A 17,990-nucleotide genomic window follows, 5' to 3' on the forward strand; every position below is an offset into this window, starting at 1 on the left:
AAAAAGCAACAAATCAAAAACCAATAGCACAAGCAAAGGTAAAGCATCAAAAAATATATTACCTTCTGATTCAATGTTTGGGGGGTTGACGCCCTGAGAAGAAGGTGGCTCATCCATTGGTTGTGATGAGGATTCCGGGACTGAAGGTTTCTCTTTGAGTGTAGTCCCTTCATCAGCTGGTTTGGATGAAGCAGCCTCAGCAGAGGGTGATGGAGCAGGAGCTGTCAACACCAAAGCCTTTGAAGGAGAGGCTGAACTTTTCTGAGAAATCCGAATAAACCATCAGCGCATAGAAAAGTTTTAAGTATAGAAAGGTATGCCTGCGAGTAAACTAATTAAATTACCTTTCTCCTAACAATGAGAGGAGTGTCATCATCGTCATCGTCATCATCATCCTCCAAAATGGGAGATGCTGAGCTGGCCGTTTGCGGCTTGGGATACTTTTAGATGCAGTAGGCTTGATAGGAAGAGAAGTAGATGGGCGAACAGACTACTTAGCACGAGCAGAAGAGGAAGGACTCCTAATAGACACAGGGGTGACCAAGACAGGGAAAGTGGAAGAAATTTTCGGCTGATCTAGTGAATGGAAAGCGCGATTGGCATCAATTGCAAACAATTTGCGCTGCACTGATGACCAGAGTTGTTCAAAAAGAGGATGGGTAGCATGGCTAGGATTGTAAAGAGCTAATGAAAAATTACTCGTCAAAAGAAGATTGCGAGCATTTATAGCTTCTGCCTCTGCCTTATTAATGGTGTGGAAGCAATCTATCAAATTTCTAGAATAACAAGGGGGAACAGGCCAAGTTTGGCCAAAACCAAGTTGACGAGTAAAAAATTGGGGAGCATATATTTCAACCCCCAGCTTTAGCATTGGTTCCAGTCAAAATATCATGGAACAACTCCCTCCCTGTCAAAAACTGAACCAAATGAGCAGAGAGGTGCTCGCGCTGTCCAGAGTGGATGGGGGTTGCACATAATCTGGAGTTAAAAAGGGAGGAAAAGGAAAGAAAGAAGGAATCGAATTCAAAGTATAAAAGAATGAAAAAATGTCCCTTCTGAACATATTTACAGGGCTAGTGGGCCAATAGTTAGCCCATAGCAGCTAGCGGAAGAAAGGGAAAATGATAGAGCACCAAGTGAGGGAAAATAGGCTCTCAACCATATTTGAGTGAACCAAAGAGGCCCACTGCTAGCTGGAGACGCACCATTCTTCAATTGGAATTGGAAAGAAGCCATGCCTCTATAGAGGACAGTCAAAAAGAAAAAACACAAATTCAGGGGCTTACCACGCACCAATTCGTGAGCTATAGGTAAATAGCTCATAGAAGGCTTCATGCTTGGCACACACAGAACATATTTACAAAGCCAAATCTGAATAAAGGCACACACTCAGCATGGGAAGGCTCAGCGCTTAAGTGATTATAACAGCTTTACAGGCTTGAATAGGACTCGGTGAGTTTTCTGTCAAATTTTGGGGCGACACCAGAAATCAAAATATCAGGGAAAATGGTATTATCCAAAGGTGGCAAATTTACTAAGGCCCCAACATCCCTTAAAGTAATGGACATGGGATCAAGAGGGAAAACAAAAGTATTATACTCAGAGGACCAAAAACTTAATGCAATAGAGAAAAGCCCTGAATAAAAAATAAGGGGTTGAGGAGAGATTTCTAACAAATCAGAAATCCTAGCACTATCAAAAATTGCCTTAGTAGGACCATGGTCTACAAGACGAGCATACCATCTACGGAAAACGACATCAGATTTAGGCCAAGTATGAATACCTCTTTCGCGAAGCGGCCTCAGCGGCAAAGAGTTTAGAAACGGAGGGCCTTGGGTACAAGGGAATAGCTGGCCCACCGCCACTTGTTCGACGACCTCGGCGTTGTTGAATGAAGGACCTAGATAGAACTCATTGAGTTCAGCATTGGCTGGTGCAAGGAAGTTAGGAGTTATATATGGTCGAGTGAGGAGTTTCTGGAAGTCTTCGAAACTGAAAGAGTCACCAGATTGAGATTGTGAAGAAGCCATTAGGAACGAAATAAAACTTTGTTGAAATTTGCTCGAGAAACGTATCAGAGAACAGTAATATTGCGAGAGAGAAGCGCGAAGCAATGAGGCGTGATTTAGTAGTGCGATGAAATGACGTGTATTTTTGGGTTATAAGGGTTTGCAACGTCGCACCTTTTCAGGCTATGGAAGAAAATAATGATTGAAATTCTTGGGAATTTCAAATGTTGCTGGGAAACACAAAGTGAATATAACAAAAATTAATAATTGGTATTAATTTTGCCATATTGGGAGGTAATTGTTGACACACTAAAAGTGCAGCCCAATTCGAATAGCCCAAAGAATGAAACCCAACTGGACAATTCAGGATAAAGGCCCAAATAGGGTTATTAATGAATGCAGTGGAAGCCCACGAACGCAGTAATACCATTGCCCAAATTTGCAAGACGCCCAAAATCTAAGCGAATGAAGTTCATTGCAGTCGCCTAGAATTATGACCCTGTTCTCGCCCAAATCTTCGAATCGCCCAGGATCTTAGCAAACATAAGATATTATGGTTATCCAAAAGTGCAATTATCAAAGCAGTTATTGGATAATCTTATCACGTTTCACGATTCAAGGATGTTCAGTTGAGAACGGTTGAACGACAAAGAGTAATGGCAGCAGTTAGAGACGGCAGTTCCACGATAAGTTGGCCACTATGAAAAAAGTAGGCAGTTATAAAGCAATCAAACGGTTTCTAAGCGGTTGATCACAAAGAGAACATCAAAGGAATATAAAAGGAAGAAAAGACATAGAGCAAAGGACCCCGAATCAAACACTCTCAAATAGAGAATATGTAGTTTCAATTTCTTAGTTTAGACTTTAAACATTTCTTTTCAGTACTCGTGTGCTTGCGCTCCTTGGAGGCATTTCTGTTTAAGTTCCAATTGTAAAGTCATTGCCAATAAAACACCCCTTTTTGGGACTTTGTTTCAAGAGGTTTATTCCTTACACAATCGTCTGATCCCTTTTAATTGTTAACGACTACCCGCGCGAAACACCTACTCTTTAAATTAGAAAATTAATTTAAAAATTCTCCTGAAACATGATTTTAAAGGTTGACTTTTATAAAGGAGAACATTTTATGTTTAAAGAGTCTTTGTAGATGCTTTCGTTGAAGTTGAAGTTGAAGTTGAAGTTGATTATATTTGTCGAAGTATCAAGAAGCAGTTGCTTAATTTTAATTTAGAGCATTTTTGTGCTTGCAATCAAATTAGACAGTGTTTTTATTCCTATATCCATCTAGTCCCTATTTTAGTAGACATGTCTCAAAGTCAAATTTCATTTGAAAATGACATGAATTTATCGTAATGCTGACACTATGGCGAATGCATCTAGTGTCGTGGATGTGTATATAGTTTACCATTGCCGACACTTGAGTCTTAAACATAGTAAAAGTTTATTTTATTTTATTTTTTAAAAATTATTAAGAATTGACTAAGTAGATGATCTGAACTCTCATGATTTTAATTTTTAAGTTTATTACATCAAAACACTTATGCTACTTGCTAAGATGATACTGTAATTCATCGAATAAAATTTTCTAATGTTACTAACGAAATTTCAAATAATGAAAACAAATAAGGAAAAATAACACGTTGCTACGCAAGGAAGAAGAAAAAGCGACTAAATCCTCGTTTGATTTTGATTTTTCAAGTCAAAAAATCAAATTTTTTATCTTTACTTAACATTTCAACTATCATTTTTGACCTCTTCATTCACATGTGAAATTTACTTTTCTCTCAAATCATAGAAAAAATTAATTCTCACAATCAATATCAAATATACTTTAAAAGAAGAAAAAGAAGAAAGTAGAAATGAAATTATTCAAGTAGAAAACTGAAGAGGCTCACGCCCCGTCATGTTATGCTCCAATAAAAATCCGCCACGTAAGTTGATAACTTGAAGAGATTTATTTATGGGTCCCAGAAACGTCGGCCTTGATTTATTCAATCAATGAAGGCGGTGTGAGAATTACAAACAAAGAGACACGTGACGAGATTCTCAACGAAAAAATTTCTCGAGATTTTCGAGAAGTTGGGTGAAGAGGAGTTGTATCGTACCATCTTTCAAGTGGGGCTCCGATCTCTATTCATGGATCCTTGTCGGTTTCTCGGATTGGGCCCATCCACTGGACAACTGGTCGGTTCTTTCAAGTTTCACTTTTTTTTATCATCATGAGAGTTGTGTACTTGATTTCACTCTTTGAGGCTTAAAACAAAGGGAAGAAAGAAATAAAAATATTGAGGAAAAAAAAAAAGAAAAATGTTTTTAATTGCTTACAAAAGAAAAAAAGTAGTTTGAAGTTTATTACTAATTTCAATAGTTTACGATAAAGTTATAAATCAACTCGAATATAGAGTATCATTATGTCTGAAGTCTTTCTCTTTAAGCATTTCGCTTTCCTTTAATCTTTAACTTGGACAAAACAACGTATGATGGTAATTATGCAAAGCTTTAGGTAGCAATCTTGAGAAAGCAAAGGTTGGGAAATGTGAGCAAGAAAGGTTGAACGCTTATTTCCTAGGTGGTGACATGTGGTCTACTTTGTAATGTGCAGAAACGAAAGTGATTTTAAAGATTTTTAATTTCGAGTACAATTTTGAAACCATTGAAATTTATTTAGTCATTTGGAGTAGTATATCAGTCACTTCTTGGTAATAGAAAAAGGTAAAAATCTTCCTCTACGTTTCTTTGTCATCCTAGGAACACCATGACCTAAGCTCTTTCATATGGTTAATTGACTTGTACACAATATATTAGTTGGAGAAAACCAATCCAAGTGATAGTGTTTTACCGAAGAAATTATTTACAAGCCCTGTTCAATGTATCCCATCTCTCCTCCTTGTATGGTTCTGCCACAAACTAATGTGTTCAAGTCTAAACTAGAGTACCGTTGGACCATTGGTCCATGCATTGAATCACAAGACACTTTTTTTTTTTTTTTCACTCCACACAACTAATCTTCTGCTTGATCATCTTGCGTTTTGTATCTTCTAACTACCCCACCAGCTTAACATTTATAAAATATAAAGATATTAAGCCATCAAGCCTAGCAAAATAACACATTTTCTGTAAAATTTTGCAGCAGAAATTCAAATAGTGTCAGACACTTAATCCCATGAGAGGAGTTCTAAGAAGCTAAGCAAGATGATACAAAATATGGTGGAAAAGGATAAATGGTCAGTTTGTTGTTTACTCTAAAGACAATAATAAGTTTTCTGTTCCTCTGTGATATCCGAATCGCCATATACTCAGAGTAATGCTGGAGACAGTGAAGAGGAGTATCAATTGCAGATTCACGGGCCAGTAAGAGTTCCTTGTGAGAAAGAATTGGTGGAGTACTTTCATGTTGTATTTGGTAAGATGAATTGGATAGCATTGGAAAGTTTTAAAGAATAAAATAAAGCTAAAATCTTGTTTACAGTAAGATCCAATTATGTCTAGTATTGTCAAATTTGATTTAAAGGCTTAAACTGTTGGAAATAGCCACATGTATATCATTTAAATATTGTCTTCAACACGTCTCATCATGTGTAGGGTCAATTCATTTTTTCACATCAAAGCCTAATATGTGCAAAATTTATTTAAATGAGTGACAACAAGAATTGAACCAATGACCTTCATGTGCTTTGATATCAAGTTGAATCATTTGATCTAAAATCTTAAGCTATTACATAGGATAACATATATATCGTTTAAATACCGTCCTCAACAAAGAGGCACGTAGTCATACATACATCAAACTATACTTGCACACCAATAGACTTTCTTGGTTTTTGGCATACTTCATAGTTTAGATACAGCAAGCTTTATCAGATCCTTCCTTAGAATCTTGCCTGAGGAATTTTTGGGAATGGAAGCTGTGAAGGCCACTCGTCGAATCCTCTTGTATGGTGCTACTTGTTTAGCGATAAAATCCATTACTGCACTCCCCGATATACAACTGCCTGTTTTCCTCACCACATATGCCATGGGAAATTGTCCAACCTCCGCATCTGGGAACCTAAATTATAGCATTCACAAGGTCAATTTTATTCATATTATCTCAGAAGGCTCAAAAGTTGTTCATTTTCATCAGACAAATGTAAAATACGATGAAACCAGAATTTAAAGTTACTTACGGTATAACAGCTGCATCAGTAATTTCCGGGTGAGTGAGTAACAAAGCCTCTAATTCTGCTGGCGGAACCTAAGATGTTAAGTATATAATTTATTAGTTGGAAAACTTTCTTTCAGTCCACATGGAATTCTTGGAAAGGAATTTCAGGAACATTGTTCAATTAGTGTCCAATCCCATTTTGAGTTATCATCAAAAAATCAAGTGCCATTTAAGGAAAGAACGAAGGAAAGAACGAAGATCTCCTACGAGAATGGTCCATAAAGATTAATGAAGTTGATTCCAGATTAGTGTAACTTTTTGTTGTTCAAGAAAAGACCAAGTGAATCAATGTTTTGTATTCACCTGGTAGCCCTTGTACTTGATCAGCTCCTTCAACCGATCAACAACAAAAATGAATCCATCCTCATCGACATAGCACAGATCTCCAGTTCTTAACCATCCCTCAGAATCTAGGACTGATGCCGTAGCCTCTTCATTGCTAAAATAACCTACAACAACATCAATTTATACATAGATTAAAATAACAAAAGTAGTAATCCAATCCAACTGGGAAATGCACAAAGGTGAATTTAGTACCAAAAGGAATGAGATATCTATAAGTTTCATAATCAAAAACAGTCTTAATGAGATCCCATGTGAGAACGTTAATCGCGATCATTACAACACGATTTTAATAGACGTGACAAAGAAACAATGAACCTGAATATTTTGGATCTTACTTATAATTTATTAATGTTAGGAAACTGATGGTTATAATAGACGTGACAAAACGAGTCATTAGTTACCAAGCCAAAAATGAACCACAATTTGCTTTAAGTATGTTGAGGTCATTCACTCCATGCATATAAAATACACGATGACATCAAAAAGATGATTAGCAAATTTTTCTCACCTAACCAAACTTTTTCCTCTCTATTAACTTTTTGCTAATCGATCAAAGAGAAGAAAATGATTATTTGAGAAGAAGATATTTCAGCGTGTATTTCTTCATCCCAAGCATGTCTATTTATTGATTTCTATTAAGACTTTATAGTAAATGAATCTTTAATTAATGACATGTATTAGCCATTAATTGATTGATCTCTAATTGATTCCGTTAGTAGTTCACGTTTTGTTTGCCAACTATAGTGTCACTTATGAAATCATGCTTTATTACTTTTGTTTAAATGTGGAATAACTTGATGGAATTAATTCGTCCCTTTTAGTTCCGATTCTTGTACTTGTGAATGTTCTCCTCATCTTCTTAGATTCGCATTTTTAGGTATGAGCTCGTCAATATAGCTTTATGAATTTTTATTAGTTAAGACCACTATATAATTATTGAAATCCTACTGAATTTAATCTAATTAACTTGTCATGGTTGAATGGCCACCAAATCCACATTTTTGGTGGCCAAACTACTGATCAACCTGCTGATTTAGAAATTCAAGAGAATTTCTGTAGAAAAATATTAGAGAATCAAATCAAACCGAAGGCCTGTGTATTCACAGTTTCCTTAAATCGAATTCGCCATCTCACCGGAGTGCGAGAAGTTTTGATCGGTGTTCAATTCCTAGGATACAATCGGTTGTCGGTTCACGCTGCACTACGTTAACCGCGTGCGAACTAATTGTGATATACTTTATCTCACAAAGAAATTATAAGCACAAGGAAGAACTTGAAAATGAGAAAAAGAAGATTGTTATTTAGAGGAAGAAGCTTTCATTTCACTTGTGATTTTTCAACTTAGAGAGACTCCTATTTATATCAATGGAGGAAAAACTAGCTCATTAATCAAGGAGTTAAACCATTCATTGATAAAAGAGTTAAAAATATGAAGGGACTTGAGTTACTTGAGTTACAACATATGAAGAGACTTCTATTCAATATTTTCTATTACTTCTATTCAATATTTTTCATAACATGAAGGGACTTGAGTTACAACATATGAAGAGACTTCTATTCAATATTTTTCATTACTTCTATTCAATATTTTTCATTACTTCTATTCAATATTTTTCATTACTTCTATTCAATATTTTTCATTCAATTCTAACAATTTCAAGCAACGAACATTATAGAGGATTGTTTTGGAATTCCGCAATATTATCCTTTGACTTCACGTAGTCCAAAGTGATAATACCTTGTGAGTAGTTGTCGAATGGTATTGTGTCGTCTTTGAATATGGCGAGACTTACCATTACATATATTGCTATGTGCCCTGCCAATTGTTGATTGATTATCGCAATAAACACAAATTGTAGGCACAGGCTTTGACCATCTTGGAATATTCTCAACAAACTGGCGAAGCCACTCTACTTCTTCAGTTGCTTTGTCCAAAGCGATGAACTCTGATTCCATTGTAGATCTTACGATGCAAGTTTGTTTGGACGATTTTCAAGAGACAGCTGCACCACCAAGAGTGAAAACATATCCACTAGTAGACTTGGTATCTGACATATCTGATATCCAATTTGCATCAGCATACCCTTCGATTACTGCAGGGTATCTAGAATAGTGCAGTCCAAAATCACGAGTGTGCCTTAAATAATGTAGCACCCTAAAAATGGCTTTCCGGTGGACAGCACCTAGGTTACTCATGTAGCGACTCAATCTGCTAACTGAGTATGCTATATCCGGTCTCGTACTAGTCATTAAACACATTAAACTCCCAATTATCCGAGAATATTCTAACTGTGATACACCATCACCAGTGTTCTTGGATAAGTGGAGACTCAAATCCATTGGATTCCTGGCCACAGTGGTATCTGACTTGTTGAACTTATCTAGTATCTTATCAATGTAATGAGATTGAGATAACACAAGTCCATTTGGTGTTCGAGTAATTTTTACTCCCAAAATGACATCCACGAGACCCATATCTTTCATGTCAAAGTTCGAGTTTAATATATTCTTAGTGGCTTTTATAATCTTGTCAGAGCTACTGACAAAAAGCATGTCGTCACGTATAGATATAGTATAACATATCCATCATTAGTGTCCTTGACATATACACACTTGTTGCACTTGTTGATTCTAAAATCACTAGAAAGCATAGCATTATCAAACTTTTCATGCCATTGCTTCGGTGCTTGCTTCAAACCATACAGCGATTTAACCAGTCTACAAAGTTTCCTTTCTTGACCTAGAGTTGTAAACCCCTCTGGTTGCTCCATGTAGATTTTTTCATTCAAATCTCCATTTAGGAAAGCTGTTTTTACATCCATCTGATATATTTCTAGATTTTGCAAGGCCGCAATAGCAATTATCATCCGGATAAAAGTTATTCTCGACACGGGAAATTAAGTATCAAAGTAATCTAAGCCTTCCTTTTTGCTGATAACCTTTGATTACTAGCCGAGCTTTATATTTACAATGGAGCCGTCTGCTTTCATCTTCTTCTTGAAGATCCACTTGTAGCCCAAAGGCTTACTGTCCGGTGGAAGATCTACTAATTCCCAGGTATGATTCTATAGAATGGAATCGATTTCACTTTTGATGACTTCTTTCCACAAATGACCATCTGGAGAAAATATAGCTTCTTTATAGCTTTGAAGATCATTCTCCATCAAATATGTGAGAAAATCAGGGCCAAACGTCTTAGAAGTTTTGGTCATTTTGCTCCGTCTAGGCTCATCCTCACCTTCTTCAACTGGATCTTTACTGCTGTCAGAAGCAGAGATTCCATTGTCCGTTTAATAGGAGTTAACTATTTAGGAAACTTACAAGGAAATATATTATCAAAGAATTGTGCATTCCTAGACTCCATAATCGTGTTCGGATGAATATCAGGTACATTCGAATAATGCACAAGGAACCTATATGCACTACTATTTTGTGCATAACCACTGAACACACAATAAATTGTCTTAAGTTCAATCTTGACCTTCTTAGGAGGAGGCACCAAAACTTTAGCAAGACACCCCCACATTCGTAAGTATTTATATGAAGGTGTCCGAATTGTCCAAAGTTCATACGGAGTCTTATCCATATTCTTTCTTAACACTTTATTCAAGATGTAATTTACGGAAAGAATAGCTTCTCCCCACATGTTCTGTGGTAATCCAGAACTAATCAACATAGCATTCATCATTTCCTTTAAAATTCTATTCTTACGCTCAGTAATTCTGTTCTGCTGAGGTGAATAAGGTGCAGTAATTTGGTGAATTATTCCATGTTTAGCACAAAATTCACCAAACGATGATTCATATTCACCACCACGATCACTCATTGGCACCTTTATTTTCTTACTAAGTTGATTTTCAACTTCATTCTTATAAAGAATGAATTTATCGATAGCTTCGTCTTTGCTTTTAAGAAAGTACACATAACAATATCTCGTGCTATCGTCGACAAAAGTAATAAAATACTTATTACCGCCTCGTGTTTGGACAGATTTCAAGTCACATACATCACTGTGGACTAGTCTCAATGGCTCAATACTTCTTTCAATACTATGAAACGAGGACCTAGTAAGCTTAGATTCAACACATGTTTCACATTTATGATTTGAATCAATTTGAAACCCAGGCAAGTAATTTAGTTTGCTTAGTCTACGTAAAGCATTGTAATTTACGTTACCTAGTCTACCATGCCACAGATTAGGAGATTCAAGCAAGTAAATAGAAGGAGTTTTCTCATTACTCATAACAGTTGGGGTTACAACAATTACATTCAATTTAAACAGGCCATCAGTCATATAGTCTTTCCCAACATAAACTCCTGTTTTGGTAATCACCAGTTTATCCACCTCAAAGATCATGCGGAACCCATTCTTGCTCAGAAGAGACCCAGAGACCAGATTCTTGCGAATCTCTGGCACGTACAGCACATTAGTCAGAGTAAGCTCTTTGCCAGATGTCATCTTCAGCATCACCTTGCCTTTACTAAGCACTTCAAAAGTTGCAGAATTTTCCACGAACAACTTTTCACCATTTGTAACTAGTGCAAAAGTAGTGAACATGTTCTTGTTGGAGCAGACATGGCAAGTGGCCCCAGTGTCCAACCACCACTCCTTTGGGTTAGACCCCACCAGGTTAACCTTACTAATCACCATCGTGAGGTTTAGCTCAGACATTTCATCTGAGAGATGATTTCTCTCATTTCCAACCATATTAGCCTGAGGATGTTGCTTATTATCCCTCCGAGGCTGACGGCAGTCTACTGATCGATACCCAACTTTGTCATAATTGAAGCATTTTCCATTGAACTAGAACTTAGGTTTCTTTCCTACCCCACATGCAGGCTTCAACTGAGACCCTTTCGTAGCCTATTTTTGATCTTTTCGATTTCTGTTACCCTGTTTGGCTTTAAAGGAGTGAACTTTCTTAGTACTAGAACTTTGGCCGTACTCCAATACATTAGCCTTCTCAGAGTAAAAATTCTCTGACTTACGTTCAACCCGTTTGTTATCCTCCTCAATGCGCAGCTTGATAATTAAATCCTCGAAAGACATCTCTTTCCTCTTATGCTGCAAATAGCTTCTGAAAGCCTTCCACTGAGGAGGTAGCTTGTGAATAGGAGTAGCCACCTGTAGAGATTCTGACATGGTTAGACCCTCAGCATGCATTTCTTGCAAAAGCACTTGATACTCCTGCACTTGGCTTACCATTGAACGTAAATCAACCATTTCGAAGTCCATACACCGACTGGCTAATAATTTCTTAGATCTCGCATCTTCGGTCTTGTATTTCTTTTCTAAGGACTCCCAGAGCTCCTTAACAGACTTCTTTACCACATGTATGTGATACAAAGAATTCTGTAGGTCATTCAAGACATAGTTGCGGCACAAAAAATCAGCACTTTTTCAAGCGTCCCAAGTTGCACGCCTATGCACATCAGTGTCATTTTCTACCACGATAGGGGCATCCTCAGTGAGGAAACGTGTAAGGCCCAACGTAGTAAGATAGAAAACCATCTTATCCTGCCATGTCTTAAAATCAATACCAGCAAACTTATCCGGTCGAATTGCATGATTCATCGAAAATGGAGCATGAAACGATGGCAAAGGTGCCGAAGCCACAACCCTAGGCACTGGCAAAGGTATTGTGCCAAATTGGATTGCCGAGGCCGCAGCCGAAGGCAAAGTGGGGGTTTACTCCAACATGAGGAATCCTGCCTCCAATTATCCCGTCAATGGGAGAAATGTCAGTCGTGGTCTCCATAGGGTTAATAACGGTCATTGTAGGATTTGATACACCAGTACCAACACTGTTGCTTCCGTTGTTCACATCGTTATTTCCATGTGACAACTGACACTATTGAACCGGAACAAGCAACAAATAATTTAGAATAATTATAAGTTTGTAAAGTTGTATATAAATTCGAGATCAAGTTATCTGTTCAGAAAATAAAACTGCAGAGTTGAAGAACAGATTATTTTGTCAAGTTATTAACAACTTAACAATCATTTAAAATGAATTAGAAATCATGCAAAAACCATGAACTGGAAAAATTGACAAAAATTAATGAACAAAATTTGATTTACTAAAGTCAATTCGATTTAACCTTGTAGGTAAATATTAAAGAATCAAATCAAACCTAAGGCCTGTGTATTCACAGTTTCCTGAGGATCGAATTCGCTACCTTACTAGAGTGCAAGAGGTTTTGATCGGTGTTTGATTCCTAGGATACAATCGATTGTTGGTTCACGCTGCACTACATTAACTGTCTGCGAACTACCTGTGATATACTCTATTTCACAAAGAAATTATAAGCACAAGGAAGAACTTGAAAATGAGAAAAAGAAGATTGTTGATTAGAGGAAGAAGTTTGCATTTCACTTGTAATTTTTCAACCTAGAGAGACTCCTATTTATACCAATGGAGGAAAAGCTAGCTCATTAATCAAGGAGTTAAACCATTCATTGATAAATGAGTTAAAAATATGAAGGAACTTGAATTACTTGAGTTACAACATATGAAGAGACTTCTATTCAATATTTTCTATTACTTCTATTCATTATTTTTTATAACATAAAGGGACTTGAGTTACTTGAGTTACAACATATGAAGAGACTTTTATTCAATATTTTCCATTACTTCTATTCAATATTTTTCATTCAATTCTAACAATTTCAAGCAACGGACATTATAGAGGATTGTTTTGGAATTCTGATGTCAAGAAAATTCATTGCAACTTCTTTGCCGATGTTTTTCTCTTGGTTCTAATTCCTTAGTGATAATCAATTTTTACCCTCCACATGAGTCTCCTACAACCCACAAACATGTCACTATTGTTTAAGAAATTGCACCACTCAAAAACATTTTAGTGATAGCAATGGACCACCACAAGAAAAGAAAATTTAAGAAATGGACACATACTATCATAAAAATAAATTTGGCGTGAAATTAGACTAATGCAACCACGAGAATGATCTCATTGGTCAAGCTTGTTTAGAAGAAAACTTATATGATTAACAGTTTCCACGAAATATTTGGATAATAAGTGAATAATAATTTTAAATGTTTAATTAAAATTAGTATTTAAATTTTACTTCAAATTTAAGGGATTATAACTTATTTCAAACACGTATAAGAACTAATCTTACAAAGCCCCTGCTTGATGCCCATTACCTGAAAATAAAAATGGAGGGAATAGTATTTTTTAGAAAAATAAGTGGTTGAAAAAGAAGGAAAAATTTTCGATTTATGTGTAATATTATTTTATGAAAAATTGTGTAGTTGAAAATAGGAGAGAGAAAAATGAAATGTAATGTAATTTAATTTAATGGGGATCAAACAAGTGTAAAAGTAACCACTAAAGTCATGTTTGATAAGATGGGGTTGTTGATCAAACAATAATTATACTTTGACGCATGATTTGACTCCACTAGAAATTTTAAAAAAATTAGCATTCGTTTGAGTCTCATTTTTTATTGAGAATATATTTTAAAATAGTAAATTGACGAAAAATGTGTAATTAAAAAATAAGAAAAAAATTTTAATTTACATATAATATTATTTTATTAAAAATGTGTTATTAATATATATATATTTTTTTTAAACTAAAAAGCCACCAGGGCCAAAAACAGGCAAGAAAAACAGGGGGCGCCATCTCCATCGGAAGGGAAACACAAAAATCAGGGTTGATTTTAAAAATAACGAAAGGTTTAACGCACTCACACAATATTTTGTACCTTTCATAATGGTGGGCCCCTTCAGCCACAGCTCGCCCGTGCGATTCACCGGCAGCGCCTCGCCACTTTCTGGATCCACAATCTTTGCCTCCATTCTCGGTGCCAGCAGTCCCGCCGTACCGTACCGGCGAGTCTCTTCCAAAGAGTCCGTCGAGGCGCCTATAGCTGTTGATTCCGTCAACCCATAGCCCTGCAATATTGTTACATTCGGATACTTCTCCAGGAAATACTCTGTCACCTCCGTACTTAAAGGCGCTCCACCAGACACGACAGTCTGCAAGCTTCTTAAATCGTAGTTTCTCTTGATCGCTGCCGCGTTATTCACCAGAGCCACCAGCATTGGAGGCACTAATGGTAAATAACTGGCAGAGTACTTCTGTATAGCCATTAACATATCATCCAACTCGAATTTTGATAGGATTACTATTGTAGAGCCGGCGGCTAATAGACCGGTAGCAAAAACTGCTAAGCCGTAGATATGAAACATGGGTACTGTGCAGATTGAAGTTTGATTTTCTTCATCTAATTTGAATCGACTCACAATTGTTTGAACCATTGCTATCAAATTTCTGTGCGATGAAACAACCCCTTTGCTTATGCCGGTGGTACCGGAAGAATATAATAGACTGGCTGTGTCATCTTGACTCACTCGTTCCTTTACTCGGCTTTGATTCGGTTCTCTTTTCATCATTTCAACTATGGTTTTTACAATCTTTGACTCGCTGGTGTATGAGTTCCCGGAGTCGAGGAGGACGATGGGTAGTTTTGAATCTGCGAGTTTAGGCAGGAGCTGGGGTACAGTGAAGACTAGGACAGGCTTCGAATCAGCGATTTGCTTGGCGATTTCCGGGGGAGTGTTGAGGGGATTTGTGGTGGTGATGATGGCGCCAAGAGACATTACGGCAAGGCAAACAATGGGAAAGTAGATGGAATTGGGACTGAGGAGGAGGACAACGTCGTTTTTGCGGATGTCCATGTCGACGGAGAGGCAGGTAGCGACAGCGTCGACGGCTCTCCAGACGTCTGGAAAACTGAGCTGACGGCCGGTGGATGCGTCAATGAACGCGATCTTACCACGGTGAGATCGTGACGATATGAAGGTTGTGACATCAATGGAGTCGTTTGAGGGTAAAGGGATTGGTTTGCGCTTGCTGTAGAAGATGGAATTTGCTTTGCAGAAACCGCTTCTTGGATCAATGGAAGGAGAAGGCAGCTCGTTGAGTTCCGCCATGCATGAAGAAACAAGAAGCTTTTTTCTAGATAAGATTCAAGAACAAAGAATATAAAATATCTCTGATCAGTTGGGGTGCTTTACCACTTCAACTCGCACAAAAATGTTTCTACCGGTAGCATCATGGAAACTTTAGATTTTGAACACAACAAGCTGACCTTTGTTTGAAGAATATTGCTGTAGTGGCATAACAATTTATCATTTGATGCATAGAGTAATAAAAAATTATAATATTAATGTATCAAATAATAAATTGACATGAGTATGACATGTAAGATGAATATCAATCATTTTCATTATGAATAAAATTACTCTTCTTTGAAAAATGTTCCTCGTCTTTACTTTCCAGTGCAACAAGCTTAGCCGTGGATTAAGATGTTTGAAGTTAATAAACAGTCAAGATGTGGTTGGAAGGCATTTAGATTATCGATGCGGCAAAATGCCAAACGACTTGTGAGAATGATCTCGTAAGTGACCGCGCACTCATATGCCCGGTGTGAGTCCTCTATGAATAAAATAATCACAACCTTAAAAAAAAAAAAAAAGTGTTGAACCCCAACTTTAAGGGTCCCCCATCGCCCCTGCCCTAGAGCATCTCGCGGGTACTTAGCACGACTGTATTAATGCAATCTAACAGACAGATCTTAATTTCCCACGTGTATTCTTTATTTTCTTGGCCATTTGGAGATGGAGAGAGAGAGACTCTGATTTTAAAAATTATATAAACCTGCCATATTACATATACTTACAATATGGGATTCAGGTACCCATACACCCATTAAGAACCATGACAAACCTCCGACTCGATGCTCACGTCGAGCATGTGCCCATCCACCCTAAGTGGAGAGACATGATACCTGCTTTGATACCATTGTCATAAAATTTGGAAAAATCAAATTCCAAAAGTTAGCCATTAAGGTTGGAGAATCCAAGCATAAGCCACACAAAAGAAACACATACTTCCGATGTGGGATTCAGATGTCTATACACATTATACCCCAATGGGAACTGTTGCGTGTTGTCACCCCTGTCCTACCCACCTGGGCCAGTGGCCCACTCATCCTGATCCACGTGGCATTCCTGCCGAGGTGGCCCATATTGCCGAGGTGGGTTATATCCGAGCTGCTTCTAACCGAGGCCCATGGCCCGAGGCTTGGAAGCCTTTGGTTGTAGCTGAGGTCCTCAAATGGACGAAGCCCCGAAGTTGATACGCGAGCCTCAACCACAAGCATCCTCCATGGTCACTTCTCCCAAGAGATCGCCTGCACGGATCTTATTCGAATGATTGATGGAATGTCTGTCATAAGCATAAAGGTCAAGTCTTGTCACTAGCATGGAGGCCCTGCACAAGCAATAAATGCGCCGTAAGCTAGCGAGTCAAATCCCATGCCTAAGACCAGACGTTTAAGCCAAGGAGATAAGGCCACGTGCCACTTCATCCAAGGGCTCCCATTCCATATGTATAACTATAAATACCCCCGTTGTATAATGTCAAAAGGCTAATGCAAGAATCAATACTAAAAACTACATTTTACTCAACTCTCTCCCATTTACTAGCAATACACAAATCGAGTTTATACATTTTTGCGTATACATCTACGAGCACCGGTTGGTAATTATTGTACAATCGGATTACGAACAACCCGTCGGATCCCGAACGTTACCGTCCCGCGTCGTTGGGCTACTCCCACGCCCCTTTGAACCGCTCATTTAGACCGTCCACGTGTCTTAGCGTGTTGGACATTCGCCCACGCAAGCGCGGGTGGGACCGGCATCTGTTGGCACACTTTTTGGGGTCAACAGATTGGCGCCGTCTGTGGGAAACCATACCATAACCACGAGCAACCTTGTGGTAAAAGCTTACTGAAAAAACATTTGGGCAACCCCCCTTGAAAAAGGATTTGTTCTTGAAAAAGAACAGGAGGAACCCCTATCACTTAGAGAAATCTAAGTTTGATAAAAGAAAAATGAGTTCTAATGAAGATACTCCCCCAAGGAGGGTAAGAGAAAATACGAATATGCCTCTCCAGCCTGCTGCCCCAGTAGTTCGGCAGAGGCTCCACCACCACCAAAGGAGAGGTGGGATGCGTGCGACGGCATGACTATCAAGAGAAATGGCTACTATGGCAGCCAACATGAGGGATATAGCCAACCAAAACTTGGCCATGAGAGAGCTCATGGTCCAGATGCAAGGCCAAGGAGGTTTCCCCATTTCTCCATATGCCCCCCATGGGCCCTATTAGCAAGAGGACGAGGTCCAAAGTCATAGGGCTGCCTCGCCAGACTATGACCGAGGTGAAAGTCCATTCGAGAGGGAAGTGGGAGTTGACATTTCCTCCAATTATGCATCTGGCCGACCCTCCGAGGTCCAAATGAGCCATGATAACTTTCCACCTCCGTATGAGCAAGACCCAAGACAAAGGAGAGCAGGAAGTGTTTTTGACAGAATCAGCCCTGCCGAACCAAGGC

At 38.1% G+C, this 17,990-nt stretch overlaps 1 protein-coding gene across 1 annotated transcript; it reads right to left on the reverse strand.

The window, feature by feature from the left end:
- Nucleotides 1–5,659: 5,659 nt before the first annotated feature.
- On the reverse strand, nucleotides 5,660–15,740 carry LOC111408844 (4-coumarate--CoA ligase-like 5). Its single transcript, XM_023038646.1, has 4 exons — nucleotides 14,291–15,740; nucleotides 6,517–6,662; nucleotides 6,176–6,243; nucleotides 5,660–6,057 (listed from the first exon to the last, which is right to left on the reverse strand). Exons 1-4 carry the CDS (start codon nucleotides 15,519–15,521, stop codon nucleotides 5,841–5,843), a joined length of 1,662 nt encoding a protein of 553 aa, XP_022894414.1. The 5' UTR covers nucleotides 15,522–15,740; the 3' UTR covers nucleotides 5,660–5,840.
- Nucleotides 15,741–17,990: the final 2,250 nt, after the last annotated feature.

The sequence above is a fragment of the Olea europaea genome, chromosome 14, assembly GCF_002742605.1.
Source record: "Olea europaea var. sylvestris chromosome 14, O_europaea_v1, whole genome shotgun sequence".
Taxonomy (NCBI): domain Eukaryota; kingdom Viridiplantae; phylum Streptophyta; class Magnoliopsida; order Lamiales; family Oleaceae; genus Olea; species Olea europaea.

Coding starts and splice junctions, on each gene's coding strand:
- LOC111408844 (XM_023038646.1), bottom strand. CDS start 15,521: ATGGCGGAACTCAACGAGCTGCCTTCTCCTTCCATTGATCCAAGAAGC. Junction 6,663..14,290: donor GGGGCCCACCATTATGAAAG/GTACAAAATATT, acceptor ATGTTGTTGTAG/GTTATTTTAGCAATGAAGAG. Junction 6,058..6,175: donor ACTGATGCAGCTGTTATACC/GTAAGTAACTTT, acceptor GCTATAATTTAG/GTTCCCAGATGCGGAGGTTG.